This window comes from Phasianus colchicus, chromosome 4, assembly GCF_987193195.1.
Source record: "Phasianus colchicus chromosome 4, bPhaCol1.hap1.1, whole genome shotgun sequence".
NCBI classification, from domain to species: Eukaryota; Metazoa; Chordata; class Aves; order Galliformes; family Phasianidae; genus Phasianus; species Phasianus colchicus.
This window is the reverse complement of record NC_143439.1, coordinates 59,840,827-59,856,612: the sequence shown is the minus strand read 5'-3', so window position 1 is coordinate 59,856,612 and position 15,786 is coordinate 59,840,827. Positions and strand designations below refer to the sequence as shown.

General features: G+C 37.5%; 1 protein-coding gene across 1 annotated transcript in view; it reads right to left on the bottom strand.

The window, feature by feature from the left end:
* Window positions 1-759: 759 nt before the first annotated feature.
* SLC2A9 (solute carrier family 2 member 9) overlaps window positions 760-15,786 on the bottom strand; it is an 85,579-nt gene continuing 70,552 nt past the window's right edge. Inside the window, exons 11-12 of the mRNA XM_031588379.2 lie at window positions 14,498-14,625; window positions 760-4,177 (exon numbers count right to left, since the gene is read on the bottom strand). Coding sequence (XP_031444239.1) covers window positions 3,920-4,177; window positions 14,498-14,625 — 386 coding nt within the window. The 3' untranslated portion in view covers window positions 760-3,919. The remainder of the gene's footprint in view (window positions 4,178-14,497; window positions 14,626-15,786) is intronic.

Genomic DNA, 15,786 nt, shown 5'->3' with positions numbered 1-15,786 from the left:
CAGGTGTCTCCTAATCATGCTTTAGTCTGATTTGTTCTTCCTGTTGTGTGAGGTGATGGGAGCTGTAACAGTTTGCATGGTGATCTCTGTAAGGAAAAGCACATAAAAATAGTAAAAAGGAAGAAAGAAAATTTCTGTTGTTTTCGTGTTTTTTTTTTTTTTTTTTTTTTTGCATTTGAGCCTGAAGATGAAAATTCTCCCATATGGCTGAAATACATCTTCCCCCACTAGAAAGCAAATCCCTGTGGAGTGAAAATTGGCTTCAGAACCCAAAGTATGAAATTCAAGTTTTATGTATATTTGAGATTTCAAGTTTTGCATATCTCTGTACCAAAAAGTCATTTGACTGAATTTCACATCAGAAAGAACTTTAGCAACTCAAAATCACTGATAGCAAATGGCAGCTTTCTGCAAAAAAGGCCCCCTTTTGAGGTTCAATAACTCTCACACACCTTTATTTCTACCACTAGCCAGTTTTAATCATCTACCCCTCACCGATATCTGTATTTTTATTTCCACAGCCTAATAATATAAACATATGAAAGAATAAAGTCACTGGAATCTATCGTGGGAAGCAGAATATAAGTAATACTCCATAAAATATACAGTTTCAGGGCTGATATTTCTTCCCCATAACTCCCAACTAGCCAAAAGCAGAGTCCAAATTGAGTTGAGTCGTTCATATGAAGGGACAAACAGCCTTATACTGGGACATACAGAACATCCAGAGAGCTGAATGTGGACAGCTGAGGAGATTCAAATTTAGCCAGAAGAAAACTTCCATCACGTATTTAATTCCAAAGATTTATTTTGCAGTCTTTGTGCGTGGACATGGCTGATCAAGCACACATAACCCACCAGCAATGCTTGTACAAAGAAAAACCAAGTAATGGTATCTCCCTGAAACTGGAGAACTGAATCTGGCCCCACACAGCACCACTGACAAACACAGGGCTGCAGACAGTTTGACACAATCAACAAGAAAACCAAACAACACAGTGGTGATATTTTCTGTGTTGTCCTCTTGCTGTTGGAGAAGCTATAGCAGCATAACGTTGGAAATAAAAATTACCAAACAAATTTTACAACACAAAACTCTCTTCAGGATCAGAGATGAGAAGTTACACAGTACCTACACATCTGCAGCTTCCTCAGAAACTTCCACAGCCCCAGGCAGAGGTGACAGCAGCCACTTCCTTAGCCAGCAAGCAGAGCATCTGCACATCTGCACCACTGCACATCTCGACGATGGAACTATTTGCAACTGAGCCATGGGCTGGAGCGAAGGGCAGAGGAGAGGCAACTGCTATCCTTGTCTGTAGTCACTGTCTGCAGAAAGTGTGTATATGGAGTGTGTGTATCTGGGCTATGGCGAGAGATTGGCAAGGGGGACACAACCCCTATTGTTAATAATGCACAATCCCCCAAGCTGCGATATGAAATTCTATTGGACGTCCTTTTATCAACATGCTTATAGCTGGGCTCCAGATGCAACTTTAAACAACTGTAAGATAATTTTATCCTGTTGCAGAAGTCCAACTGAACTGCTTTATCAGGCCAACATGATATTTTATTGAAGTTATCTGATAGGCATTATTTGTTGATAATGTTGCTGTAATGCACATCAATGAATAGCACTGTGTGCTACATTTTTCTAATTTTAATAATAATAATAATGGATTCTAGTCCAGCCACCTCATCTCAGTAAGATCACAGCATTTCATGTCAGTAGCCCTAATTGCAAAGTGATTTTCAACCTGAATGAGAGGGTCTGAACTTGCCAGTCTTGCTCTACAGGCAGTAGAAGAAGAATTTCTCCTGGAAATGGTCTGCAGGGGTGGTTTCAAGTTCATTTTTTACCTAGCCACCACTTAGAAAGCCTCACGAAACATGTGGTAGGCAACAAGAGCCACCAAAAGAAGACATATCCATTTGTTAGGTATACAACTTTAGAAGGGGTTATTGAAGACACCTTTCTTCATTTTTCTCCATAGTATTTGATTAGCTTCTATATCTCATAATCAGTTGGTATAGTCCTGATTCACTCAGTTTCTTAAAAGTAGCACCAGTATCATAAATCTGAATCTTCATTCTTAACTCTCTTCCTTACATGTATCTTTTTTTTTCATCTTACTTGTTGCTGAATCTCTATCCCAATAAAATAGCATAAATCCAGGCATAAAGTCTCAGAACAATTTTCTTCTGTTACCCAGTGGTGAAATTGCCCTATTAGGTAATCTATGCTTACAATGTGTGCAGCAAATATTCCATAAATAAATAAATCACAGTATACCCTATACATCATTTAGAAGTAATAGCTATCCGGATCTTTGATCTTAATTTACAGTATGAAACAAAACAATAAGCAGCTTATTAGTCAGGGAAGTCTGAACAGAACAAATACTAGAAAGCAATTCTCCATTTATTTCTCGCTCTATATATGAATATATGTATAGCCATATACACATTTATATTTTGTATATATATGAGTATATACATATATACATATATACTTTTTTTAAATCCCAAATTTATGAATTTACACATTAATAAATATAACTTATGGAAGCAGCTGGCTCTACCTAAATGCTGTACTTGCTTCTTGTGCCATACTCCTCACTGACAGTAGCACTAAGACTTACTGACTTTTCATATGAAACAACAGCTATTCAAGTGCTTATCTACACTGTTAGCATCCAAGTTACTCAAAGAAACAAGAAAAACCATTATCACAATTACAAACTGGAAATAAAAGTTCATTAAAAATATCCTAAATGAAAGGCAATGGATCGCCTACCACTTGGCAACCTGCTGAGTCTTGCTATCATGACATTACGCAGACCTTAAGGCCAGTTTTAAGAGCATTAAATAGCTTAGAAACTTATAAACATGGAGAAGGTCCAGAGCTTAAGAATTAAGCCCAAATTAAATTTATGTCCAAATAAGAAATAGGTTTCCAAGTTCCTTTGGAAATTTTGAGTGTTAAGAAATGGTGTTTATTTGGTTTCAGGGAAATTTTGGCTCCTAAGATTTGTTTTGAAAGGAACTCGAAAGAGAGGAATTGGTTATCATTTTACACAAACAGAGAATAAAAAAAGAAAGCCAACCCCAAAGAAAAATTAACAACAAAAAACACCCTTGGGAAACTTGGTATTTGATTTTCTTTTCAATGCTACACCCTACAACTACTATCAAAGTTCTTTCCCTTCAATATGAGGGTTAGATTTCCTTTCATACTAAAAATTCTAGAAATAGTCTTATAAAAATATGTATATCTATCTCACAGAAATGCAGTACCAGCAAACTCAGAAACTATAGGAAAATGATAGATCATGATTTGCAGGTCAGATAAAGAAACCAATCAGGTCCTGCAGCTCCCCAGTTATGAAAAGCTGGGAGGTCTTCATAAGAAGCAGAGAAAAGCCAAAACAGCTGGAGAAGGACTGGAAGGTTGGAGGAGCGTCACCTGTGTTCTTTTTCCTCACTTCTCATGTTTAGGCTTACTGTCTGGGAGCAAGGCAAGCTGGTCCCATTTCAGGTTGGCTCACATTGATTCCTAGCAACCCTATCCCTGCTGGCACTCCTTCCCACACACACCTCACCATCAGCACACAACAGCCCCTGGCCAACTACTGCTCCCCACTGCCAGTATGCTTCCCCAGGTCTATATCCCTCCACTCCATTACTTTGCAGGTGTCCAAGAAAACTCTGGCCCTTATTTATTTAAACAACTGCTGCTACTCTGCCTCCAACTTCCCCTACATCACCCTGGCTGCTAACAAGTTCACCTGTACTCACTTTAAAACATATTTGAGGAGGAAGTAGTTAATATTGTCACATTAAAAATACAATTGCTATAAACATACTCAATGAAAAGAACACATTTTTCCCCCAGCCATCCCAAAAGAACATCCCTGTTTTACATGATTGCTTGTTTTGTTTCCCCATTGTCCACTGAAGAAGTGAAGTTTGATTCTTGCTCAGCACTTGATTTCCTCTCTTCTGGGTAATGGTTCATTTCTTGCATTTCCAAGGAGACTTTATTTCTTTTGGCAAATGCGTGGCTGATCTCACTCAATGTCTTGTTCTTGGTTTCAGGCAGGACAAAAAACAGGTAGGTTGCTCCTGCAAAGCAGATGGCAGCAAACACGAGGAAGCAGTAGTTCTGTAAACCGCTCTGTGAACAGAAAACAAGTGAGATATGGTCATTGCATGCATCAAGGCGAAAAAAAGTCATAAGAAAATCAACACCAGGAATGGAATGAAAGCCCAAGTGGGTGGTGTGGAGCAATTTTTAAGCAAGTACAGTAAGTGCTGGCATTCACTGCAAGTCAGAGTGCCTTAGAAGTTCATAAAAATGCATGAATCTGCAGCTCTTCCAGGACCAGTGGCCCAAAGACAGAAGAACAGGCTGCAGGCAGAGGTGCTAGAAGGCACCAGGCTGGGGCTGCATGCACTAGGAGCAGGGGGAAGCAGGGCTTTTGCTGCCTGCACAGCTCAACCCAGCCTTGCACTTGTGCAATACTGCTGGAGATCAAGCAGGTTTTTCACCAGGCTGCTGTGAACACAACCTCTCAATTTCTAGGTACAAAAAGAAGGCATGCTTTTGTGATATCTTGCAGCTGTACATGACAGAAGAGAAACCTGTCATAGCCAGAGGCAGTGGCGTCACAGATGGTACAGCTCTGAGATTTGCAAAATAAACAAGGAGGAAAAAAGGCAGACATTTCTATCATTTCCGAGGTTACAAGAGCTTCAAGAAGAAAAAATTCCATAAAATGTACTTCATTCTTGCTGGAGAGGAGTGTGAGAACTACTATCCCTAACTCCTGAAGAAATTCAAAGGGTCCAGGATCCCTGTAGTTGTTTTTGAGCTCTTAAAGCAAATGTCTAATGAACAATTTTACTTGCTTTAATTAACAAGGGCAAAATTAACAAAAAGTGGTATCTCCAGATCCACAAACAAGGCAGTCTTTCCACAATGCCTTGTGTGAGGTCATGAATAGTGAGCATAGGGAGAAATTGATGTCTCAGACTCAATCTGAGATATTTGAATGGAGAAATCTGACACTGGTTAAAACTTGTGGCTGTGAGTTCCTAGACATACGTATTTACAATTGCCATTAAATGTATGTGCATGAAACAAACATGAAAATACTAAACCATGACATAACACCAACTTTCCACAAATTTTCTGCTATATGTCCACCATAATTAGATATCTCATTTCTATACTGTAGGGTGGGTAAGGAATCCTAAGGGGTTATGCAATTCCTGGGACTGTTTTTATGTTTCACTTGCTCAATATACATAATATATAGCATGGAAAAAGAATACGAAGTCATGTGTGGAATGAGGAATAAAAAAAATAAACTTCTGAAGCTTCATGGCTGCCTGGTCACAATGTTTTCCATGGGTAATTCATTACCTAGTTCAGCCCCTCGGCTCCTGACTGTAATAGGAAAGGCTTGAAAGTGCATCCTCTGAAACACTGCCTGTGGACTCTTGAAATCACTGACACATTTTTTGTTAAATCTTAGAAGCACAAACTCCTGAACAACCTGACAATCACAAGCCAATGAGCATGGGTGATGAGGAGGAAAAATATTCTGGGAAAGAAACTGATATGGCTTTCAAGCTTATACAGAGGCAAAAGCAAATGAATTTAGTAGACAGGAAAAAATAACTTCACAGTGCCTCATAAATCATTCTGTCATGTTAAAAAAATCCAAATTTTGCATCTGGCTTCTCTGCATGTGTAATTACTGTTCACTGCAATGGTACAGTTCCAATCTAGAATTATGTTTTTCCCATTTTAAGATGTTCATTGAACTAGACTTTCTCCTTGATGCAAACAAACCATTAATGCCCAGTTTTACTTAGCCTGACCACCAGTTCACTGTGCATCTTGGTAATGCTGCCACAGGTTTCTCCCAGCTTTGTCACTCCTGATTATTTCTTTGCTGACCATTATTTGAATTAGTGTTTATTAACTTCTTTGATTTGTGCTAACTGAAACCTTTTCTAACTGCACTGAATATTGTCATGACTGCACGATTTATTTGCAATTATTTTACATAATATGTTTACAATTACTGGTAATAAACTTGCTATCCTTAATTTCTGCATTTCTTTTAGATATAGCCCCCAAGGGCCTCCAGATGAAATTTCACAGAGAACAAGATAAAAAGTATTCTTTCTTATAAATCCTGCAAATGAGTTCTGCAGGAAGAGACCATTACTTTGCACTTCTCATGTTCAGCAGGAATGGAGCCTTAATTCTTGGGGAGGACCACCACAGGGCAATCACAAAATGATTGTAACTTTTCTCATCACCTATTGTTCAGTCATAATATTTCTTTAAAGCAGGTTATCATTTTACACACAGAGAAAAGACAAACGTTCATAAGCCTTTGTAACTCAGAGTTCAGCTAATATCTTCTGAATCCGTGTCTGCAACAGAAGAATATAAATTACATTACCCATTATAAGCATGAAATCTTCTATCTGCACTGCACACTGATAAAGGAATTAGGACAGAAGTGCAGAATAAAGCAGAAGGTAAATATCAAATCTTGAATCCTAACTCAAAAGAAACCTTTAATGGGGTATGAAAGGGATACAGCTCAGCCTAGATTTGTAATTCATTTTTATCTTTTTCTGATGTATTCTGAATTGATTGGTGCCAGAGGGAGGAATCAATGAGTGGATGAGTATATCTGATGTTCCTGTCAAGAGATGCTGAAGGTAGGGTAGTGCGCTGGGAAGAATGTGAGCACTGAGTTACTGCACACTCAGTCTGAGAGGGAGGTCTGTTGGGCTGGAGTGGGAATGAAAAAACTGAGGAAGAATTTCAATTAAAGCCTTTGGGGCCATGTGAAGTACAGATACTCTGCAATTCTGTGCACTTAGCCCATTGGGTGTGGTCTCAAGATCCCCTACTGATATGTGCATTCTTAATGACATAAGACTAATGATAACACACATAATAAAATTTGAAAAGTTAAATATTTTCCTATACTTTTGAACATTATTTCACTAATTACATGGAATAGAAGCTTGTATTTCCATCTGTTTTCCATTGTTTCTTCAGTGTATCCTCTTGCATGAACAACGGATGTTCAAAGCTGCTAAATATTTCAAGGGGTTTCCTGAATAACCAGGGCCCCATCTCTTGAGAGGCTCATAGTTATTCATTCAGAGTCGAGGTCAGATACACAAATGTCCTTGAAGGACCATGATTTCTGTGGGTTATGGAAGTCTGCCTTTCTGGGCTCCCAGCAGAGGGTATGAGAATAGCAGACCAGATTTTTGCTGCCATCTCTTCAAGAGAGCACCTTGGGTATTCCTAGTTAGTCAGTAGGCTACTAAATCTTCTTCAAAGTAGACTTAGAGTGAATTTTTCAAGGATGCCCAGGATATTTTAAAGTTAAGAACAAACTTTTAAACTTATCACCTTCCATTTTCATATTGGCTTTCTAAGGAGCTATTTAAAACTCCATGTTTCTATAAATGTCCTGCCACTTGAATCTTGAATTACTCATTTTTTTATCCTCTTTATATTTCTGCAGCTGATCAAGGCTCTGTATTCTCTGAAAAGTGGGAAATCAGGAAACTATTCATTTAAGACATGCATTTGATTACCACAAAAAGGAGTTAACGTCAAAGCACTTAAACAATTCTGCCAAATCAGATCCCCAACACAGCAAATCAAACCTGACTCAGACAGTGGCTTGTAGCTCTGTAATTGAGGTGTCTGAATAAGGCAGTGCAGCACAGCAACATCTTTTTAAACATAAAGTTTAACATATTCTCAGATTGTATAGGGCTGCTATTGGCATTATGCAAAACGTATAGGCCCAGTCTCTCCTTAAACAATCTCTCCGCAATCTCTCTTTAAACATAATGCTAAAGAACACTTTTTTTTTTTTTTTTTTCCCCCCAAGCTAAAAATTAAACACAAACAAATGGAAATCCTAGAATTAAAATTGTAAGATCTCTAGAATTCACAAAACAAACAAACCAACAAGCAACCTAACAGAAACTCCCCCAGATTTGCTCCTCAGGCAATAAATAGCAATTTACTGATTTAACTCACTTTATGGTAAAAATCAATTTCTAGGCACAACTGCTACAATGAAATTTGGAAAATTTATATTCCTGAGCATATACAGAAAAGAAATGCACAAATGAACAAATTCTGAATCAGATTTAGCAAGTTTACCAAACAAACATTTTTAAAACAGAAGTTCTGACTCCCAGCAAATATCAGATTTTCTTTCCAAATATGATACCAATGTGATTCCTTCCAACTGAATTACCTTTATACGCTTTCACTAATCTTGGAAACATAATCCAGAAACAAACAAATGTGTATCTCAATTTCCATTTGAGTTTTTATTTATGAACTCTGCCTGATTTCTCCATCAATTGCTGCTGAGTCTTACATAGGGACCTCCTGTTCTCCACTTTTGCTTTCTTATTTGCTTTTGCATTTCATAATAGTGAAGTCAATCACAAAATAATTTTCAGTATAGTGGACTGGGGGCAATCCAAGAAAACACACACATTATCTGCCCTAAAAGTTCAATTGCAAGGCTGAAAAAAGCAGGAGAGATTCCTTCAGTACCATCAAAACTTTAAGTGGAAGGCAAATTAATCCCTTTACCTTCCCAGTCTCTAAATTCCCAACTTGAAATGTCACTGCACGTGGATGCAATGGATGCTTGCATTTGGTGGTTACCATGAAGAGTCAGTAGCAGTCAAATTGGATATTTGAGGTAATGATACCAAATAATAATGGTTTGATGCCTTACTAAAAAAGTCGTCAGCAAAACAGTTATTCATGTGGATGTTTGGCTTTACTTGCTCTTGTTCAAATTCATTTTTGAATGAAAGGAAATGGATGAGAGAATTTGTGTCTTTTACCCCTTGTCCTTGAGATTCAGACATAATTTAAAGTTCCACTGAAGGTGCAGGACAGTGAAGAATGACAGAGCTCCTACATGAAATGTATTTCATTAAGTAAAAAATAGAGCAATTTTCAAAGTCACATACTTCAGTTTCATTCCAAACTCTCATATGTTTATTACCTCCTCATAAAGATAACAGATCTTTGTATTCTATACTTGCAGCAGCTTGCTTCTAATTAAGAGCATTTTTTTTCTCATTAACCTCCTGATAGCCTACATTTCATTTTCTTGTCTTTGAGGGATACTTCAGCCACTTCCCCATGGATACATATACTGTAGCTTGCATGTCAGATATAAAATAGCTTAAAATAACTTGACAGAGAGAACCTGCATATAGACTTATCTGTGCATACATTTGTTATTGAAATTTTGTACTTCTTAACAGAAAAAGTCAATATAAATTATTACACAGTTAGGAAAATCTTTCTAAATAAATGAATAGAAATCTCAAGTGTAAAAATAAGGAAGAAAAAGAGCAGAAGTTCAGAAGAGCCTCCAGTAAGAACTCACCAGTATTACTTCACTAAGGGAAATAAATTAGCTTCTGAAAGGGGGAAAATAAACACAGTCATGGGTCTTTGTATCACAGCAGTAAGCAATTTGAACAAGCTGTGTGACAGCATTACTCCATATTACACTGTGCCCCATCTGGATCATGGATCAAACCATGATATTTTTTCAAGACACTGTATTCAATGCAAAAATAAAATAAAGATGAAGTTTACTCAGTCTCAAGCTAGTGATAATTTGTACTTTGCCTCTTTCAGATCTCTCTTTTCTAATATAATAAGTTAAAAGCTTACATATGAAGAATACATATGAAAATTTAAACAGAACTGTCTTTGAGACCCATGCTTAAAAAGCCAGCTAGTAAAAACATTCACTATTTCAGGAATATGACCTTTCACACAGCTATTTGCTTTACTCTCCTGTCACCTCAATAGTTACCTCTGCCTTTTAGTGTCAGCATCTGGAGCACCAGTCCTGACCTCCCTACACAAGATAATCAGTTTCTCATTTATTATTGAAGCCTGCCCCACACCTAGTGACTTATCCACAGTAAAAAAGCACAGCCCATTCCATTGCCAATGAGCCAGAAAGGAGCTGCAGAGGTTGTTTCTGACAATATCTGACAGTTGTTTATTTCTCCAACCTCAACTCAACTATAACTTAAGACTTATATGCAAACCTTTGATAAGGTCTTAGTGTTCATCTCTCGGATTTACAACGCCATATATATTTGCTTATCAATATGCCTCAATCTACAGTTACAAAGAAACAGCACAAGAAAGTACATAATGGTAGATAAATACAAATATTATGACTTTGTAAAAACAATGCTTTTTATAACCAGACAAAACACTCAAACTGCACACTGATATTTATTAATCCCTGCAAAAATGAGATATTCTGTGCTGTTGCTCATGGCTGCAGAACACCATGCAGCTTGTAGAAGTATTGCCACAGACTTGCTGCAAAAATACTGCAAGAGAATGAGAAACGTTATCTATTTTGAGATAATGCAAGCTTATCTTGGGGCAGAAGTAAAAGGGGAAAAATCACTGCAGTCCTCAAGGACTGTACATAGGCCTGGAAGGATGGAAAAGATGGAAAGATGGTAAATAAATCCCAATCAAGTTCTCTTTCTTTTTTCTAGGCAGCTGCAGCAGCAACAAAGTTCTTCTTTGTCATCTAGACAGGGATCTACAGTATTCCCTAGTACAACCATGTGAAGAGATTTGAAGACCTCCATCAGTTGCTTCTCCAGCATTTCTAAAGATTTCAAACTCTAACTTTCCTTGCTGTAGGCACAAGCCCCACAGTACCACAGGCAAAAGCCAAACACAACGGAGGAGCAATCAGCTTTGCACATAGTGGACCTGTAAGCACATCTGAATACTCCTCTGTGATCCCTGGTAACTCCTCTTCCCCCATCTCCTTATCTTTAGTCCTTTAAGCAGTTAGCATGGCATATTAACAGAATCAAGTAGGAAATTTCAAGTACATTCATTGCAGATAAAAATGACTGTTTTCTTTCATTCCTCTCTGGCTTACTTCTGTTTCCACTGTGTTACTAGGAAAGGAAAGTGTATTCTACAGTGTAAATTAGTATATCCATTGAAAAATTCCAATTTCAATAAAATACACAGAGATATTTTAATGAGTATTTTTCAATATGCACTCCATATACACCACGGCCTTAAAAAAGAGACTTTGCAGTCTTTCTTCTAGAATGGGGAATTATTATGACAGAAAACTTCTGCAGCAGGATATTGCTTTCCCATGTAGTCTTTAAATGCCCCATAACATTCTAAGAGAAGAAACAGAAAAATGAAATAAAAATGCATCCGAATATTATGAAAAGAGCATAGTCAGTTGTCATGTCCTGAAATTAACTGCTAATTTTTAGTAACTCTTTGTATTTTTACAGTGCTTTAGAAAAACAACCTCTCCCTAGATAACATGTGATTTAATGTCCTGCTGACCTATCTTGGTACAGAAGGCTGCTACTGCAATCCTTTCTGAAGAGTAACAGCTGAACGCTTGCTGAACACTCCCAGAGCTTTTCAAGCATTTTTCTTCTGCTGTAGTTTGTTGTCCCATCTGCTAGCTTCAGCTCATCACATCTATTTCCACCCACATAAGCACTCATATTTCTTATTTACTATGTTGCCCTGCCCTTCACTATCCAGACCTCCTTACCATAGCTATTCCTACCAGCTATCACTCACTCTTTACAACATATTCCTGAACAAAAGTCTCCAGAGAAGTCAGGAAAGGTCTCAGATTTTCTATCCAGCAGCGTAAAATAGAACTGCAGAGAGGTGATGCCAAAAAATGCCCACAAGTAATAACTTTGAGTTTGGTGTCATTAATAGGTGTGTGCCTGTATCTACTTGTGTGTGTACAAGATTTGGGTTTTATTCATTTGAGAGTCTGGGAAATAGTTTCTGTTTATAGATGTGCCTATGAGAAAGAGAGCAGGAGGCTCATGGGCAAGCATGTTTGTATTACATTATTTAGCTATCCATCACTCCTCTGTTTAAGAAGTTCTTCATTAACTCAAGGACTGGAATAAATATCACACAGAAGGATGAGCTCCTTATGGCTCGTGAATAATTTACAGAAATGACAACACCTGAAATACATTCACTTGTGCTTTTCAGTCAACAGATAAATACCTATCAAAACCTTCACTCTCTTCTGTTCAGCAGAAGATTAAACAATTTGCAACAAAGCATCTGATAGGTGGAGGGTGAAACCAGTTAAATTTAATACAGAAATAGATGCAATTTTATATTTATCACTGTATAACTAACTGATAAATTTGAAAGCTAAATCAAACCTTCAGTGATAATTCAGAATTGCAAACACAAAACACACACCAGTGCAATTAGAGATGCAAAAGTCAATCAGTCAGTTTGAATGCTGGTAGTTTAAGACAAAAAAGAACGCACGAGTTCCTCTGGTCAGGTTTGTTGGTGGTTTTTGTTTTTGTTTTTGCAATGAATCACTACTGCCACAGGGAAAATGATCTGTTTCCTTTTATTATCCATAAAAGAGAGAATATATTAAGCAGCAATAAGCTTGCAGAAGGATGACTAATATAACCTTGAAGGCCTTCAGGTTAGAGATCCCTCAAATTTTCAAGTTGTTATGAAATTCATAGGGTTTCCTCTGATAAGTCAGAGAAGTTTAACACCTTCTGATCCTTTTGACATAAAGAAAATAACCAATCTTTTCTCCGTCTTCTGTCATTCACAGTCAGCCTTTCCTATCTCACATTTTTTTCCAGCTGGAATCATTTTAGTTTGCTTTCTTTCACATAATCGACATGTTTCCTGTTTTCTCTTCTAATTCTTTCCATTTTTCAAGATTATGCAACTCAAAGCATCATTATGTTATTCCTACGATTCCCTCATTATTTGCAGAGAAGGAGCAATTGCTGCTGCCAGCTCACTGCTTTGGATTTGGGATTCTGCCACCATAAACTGCAGCAGCAGCTACTGATGTAAAACAGCAAAAAGAAAAAAAAAAAAAGTTGAAGAGAGCCTTCTGAGCTACTTGCTGTGTAGAATTAATGAGACACTTCCTCTTAAGAAGGCTTCAACGTCAATAAAATCATGGAAAGCCAGGAACACAGATATGTAAAGATGTGAACATCTTTAGGTGCTTTTTTAAAATTACTTTTTAAAAGCCAAAATCTCTGTAATATGGAAACATAATTTTCTTCATTAAAACTAAACTGGTAATACTGTAAACACATAAAGGGATTTTTTTACGATGCAAAATCATAGATTTCTCAAGGCAATAGCAAACTTCATATGGATGCACACTAAAACACTCACAAAGCATTAATGTGCATGTGAAAGAAATAGAAAATGCAGTTTGCTTTTATATTTGTATTTACTTTTTAAATAGGACCTTTTTAAATAGGAGACCTATTGAGGGGGTTAGCAGAACAAAAAGGTTACATTACAGGGAGAATCCTGAGCTGAGTAAATTCATGCTGATGCTGATGACTAAGGTGAAGTTTTCAAAAACACATTGGATTTGTCTAATTGTTTCTCTGCTGAAGTTGGTAGATGTTCCAATGACCGCAGTGGGAAATTAATGACAACTCTACCTGCTTTTGAATATCACACCTGAAAAGTCTGAACCAGCAAGTCCTTTGTCTAAGCTAAAAAAAATAGTGGGGAACACTCACAGATTTCACTAGGCGTTAAAACAAACCTTAACACTTACAGCTCAGAGCAGTGGAATTGAAGTTAATGTTAACAGTAGCACAGTTTGGAAGGATGACAGCATTTATACTCATGTTAACTTTTGAAGGTGATCCAAGTCATCAAAATGATTAAAGCCATTTTCCTTTTACAAGAAATTTTAAATTGTGTCAAATGTAGATCAAGGGTCAGATTTTATAATTCTTTCAAGTTCTCCCATAAATTCTTTCAGACAGATAATTTCCAACAGAACTACTTAATTAAAGCAGTTTCACTCTCAAATGATAGTTAACTTATACAGGCTTAGAGTAAGATATAATTTTACAGTATGTGCAAATACTGGTGCACAGTACTGCATATAACAATGCATCATATAATTTTCAGTTTTAAGAAGTCACAAACAGGAGTAACACCTACTTTGTATTTATTCACCAGTTAGACTCTTTATTCACCAAATAAGAATTCTCAAAGCATAGGATAAACCTGAAGATGGATGTCATTATGGCTGCAGATGACAAGAACGGTGTGACTTATGGACACAGCCATCACATCAGATTGCACTGCTATAGCACTCCTGTTGGTAATTTGCCATTTAGGGTTGTTCACTGCTACACTGCTATTAATTTTTTCACAGGACAATTTTTCCTGAGACATTCGGATGAGATATGGGTAGCACAATTAAAATGCATCATAAGCATAGTAGAAATTTCATTCACTTCAATGAAAAGACATTTACTATTACCAGAAAATTACTAACAGCGTAACAACTATAGCGCAACAAGGATCAAGCATGTTGAGTACCTGAATGAAAGGGAAGAGCAGTCCGACTGCAAAGTTGGAGAGCCAGTTGACTGTCCCAGCTACCATGAATGCGGCCGGCCTCTGAGACTGCTGGAAAAACTCTCCTGTGAGGACAAACGGGATCCCACCTGGAAAAGGGTGCAAGAAATTGATGGTTTTAGTAAACGTCCTCTGCCAACAGCTTCTTTAATAACAGAGGCAAACACACTCTGTGTTGCACATTTCAGCAGCAAGCATTTCTGAGCGGACAATATGATTTATCAAAACCATATTTTAGAGGAATGTGACATTTTGCTGTTTAATGCCACTACATCTTAGTGACAGGAAACAGAGAATTCACACAACTTCCAGAGTGCCACATGATGAGCTAGTTATTAAAATAAGAATCACCATTTCTACTAAAATGCTTGAAATTCTGAAATTTGAGAAATATTCCAAAATACTTTTAGGCATTAAAAACTAGAAAGATGGCTCTGAAGAGATTAAATAGTATTTTTGGATAGTTATTGCCCACTTAATTTCAGTAATAAAAAAGCAAAACATTTGCTGCTCTGTAAGCACATTTTTCGTTGATGTTTATTTAACACATTCCCTTACTAGTTGGCACTTCTGGCAAGGTCTATTCCTCCCATCACCCAAGGACCCTGACCTCCATAATACCAAGCTCTGCTGAATACCAAGTTTGTCACTTGCATTTCCTTCCACTTAGGCAGTGGGCTATTTTGTACAGCACTGGCATGCCGTTGGCCTGACAATAACCCTCGGGGAACGGCTGTCTAGTGCTGAAAGTCCCAATCTTTCTTTGACTTCTTTCATTTTCAGTAGGATATTTCTATAGAAATATCTTCTGTTTTCATAGAATAAAACATGAATTGTAGTGCTGATTGGATACTTATTTCAGTTAATTAGACACATTTGCTTGCAGGATCATTTTGTAGCAGTTTGGAAAAAAGTTAATCTCATGACATTAGTCGTGTTTTCAGTAATCTGTTGCTACCAATTCCTAACTCAAGAACCTCATGTCTGCCTTTGTTATTATGCCTCATTTTCTGCATTACCACTTAGCTTATTAGGTAAGATCATAGAATCCTTAGAGTTGGAAGGGATCTCCGAAGACAGTGTAATTCAACTCCTCTGCAATGAACAGGGACATCACAGCTAGATCAGATCACCCAGGGCCTGACACAGCCTCACCTTGAGAGTCTCTAGGGACGGGGCATCAACCACACCTCTGGGCAACCTGCTCCAGTGCCTCACCATCCTCATTGTAAAATACCTTTTCCTTATAT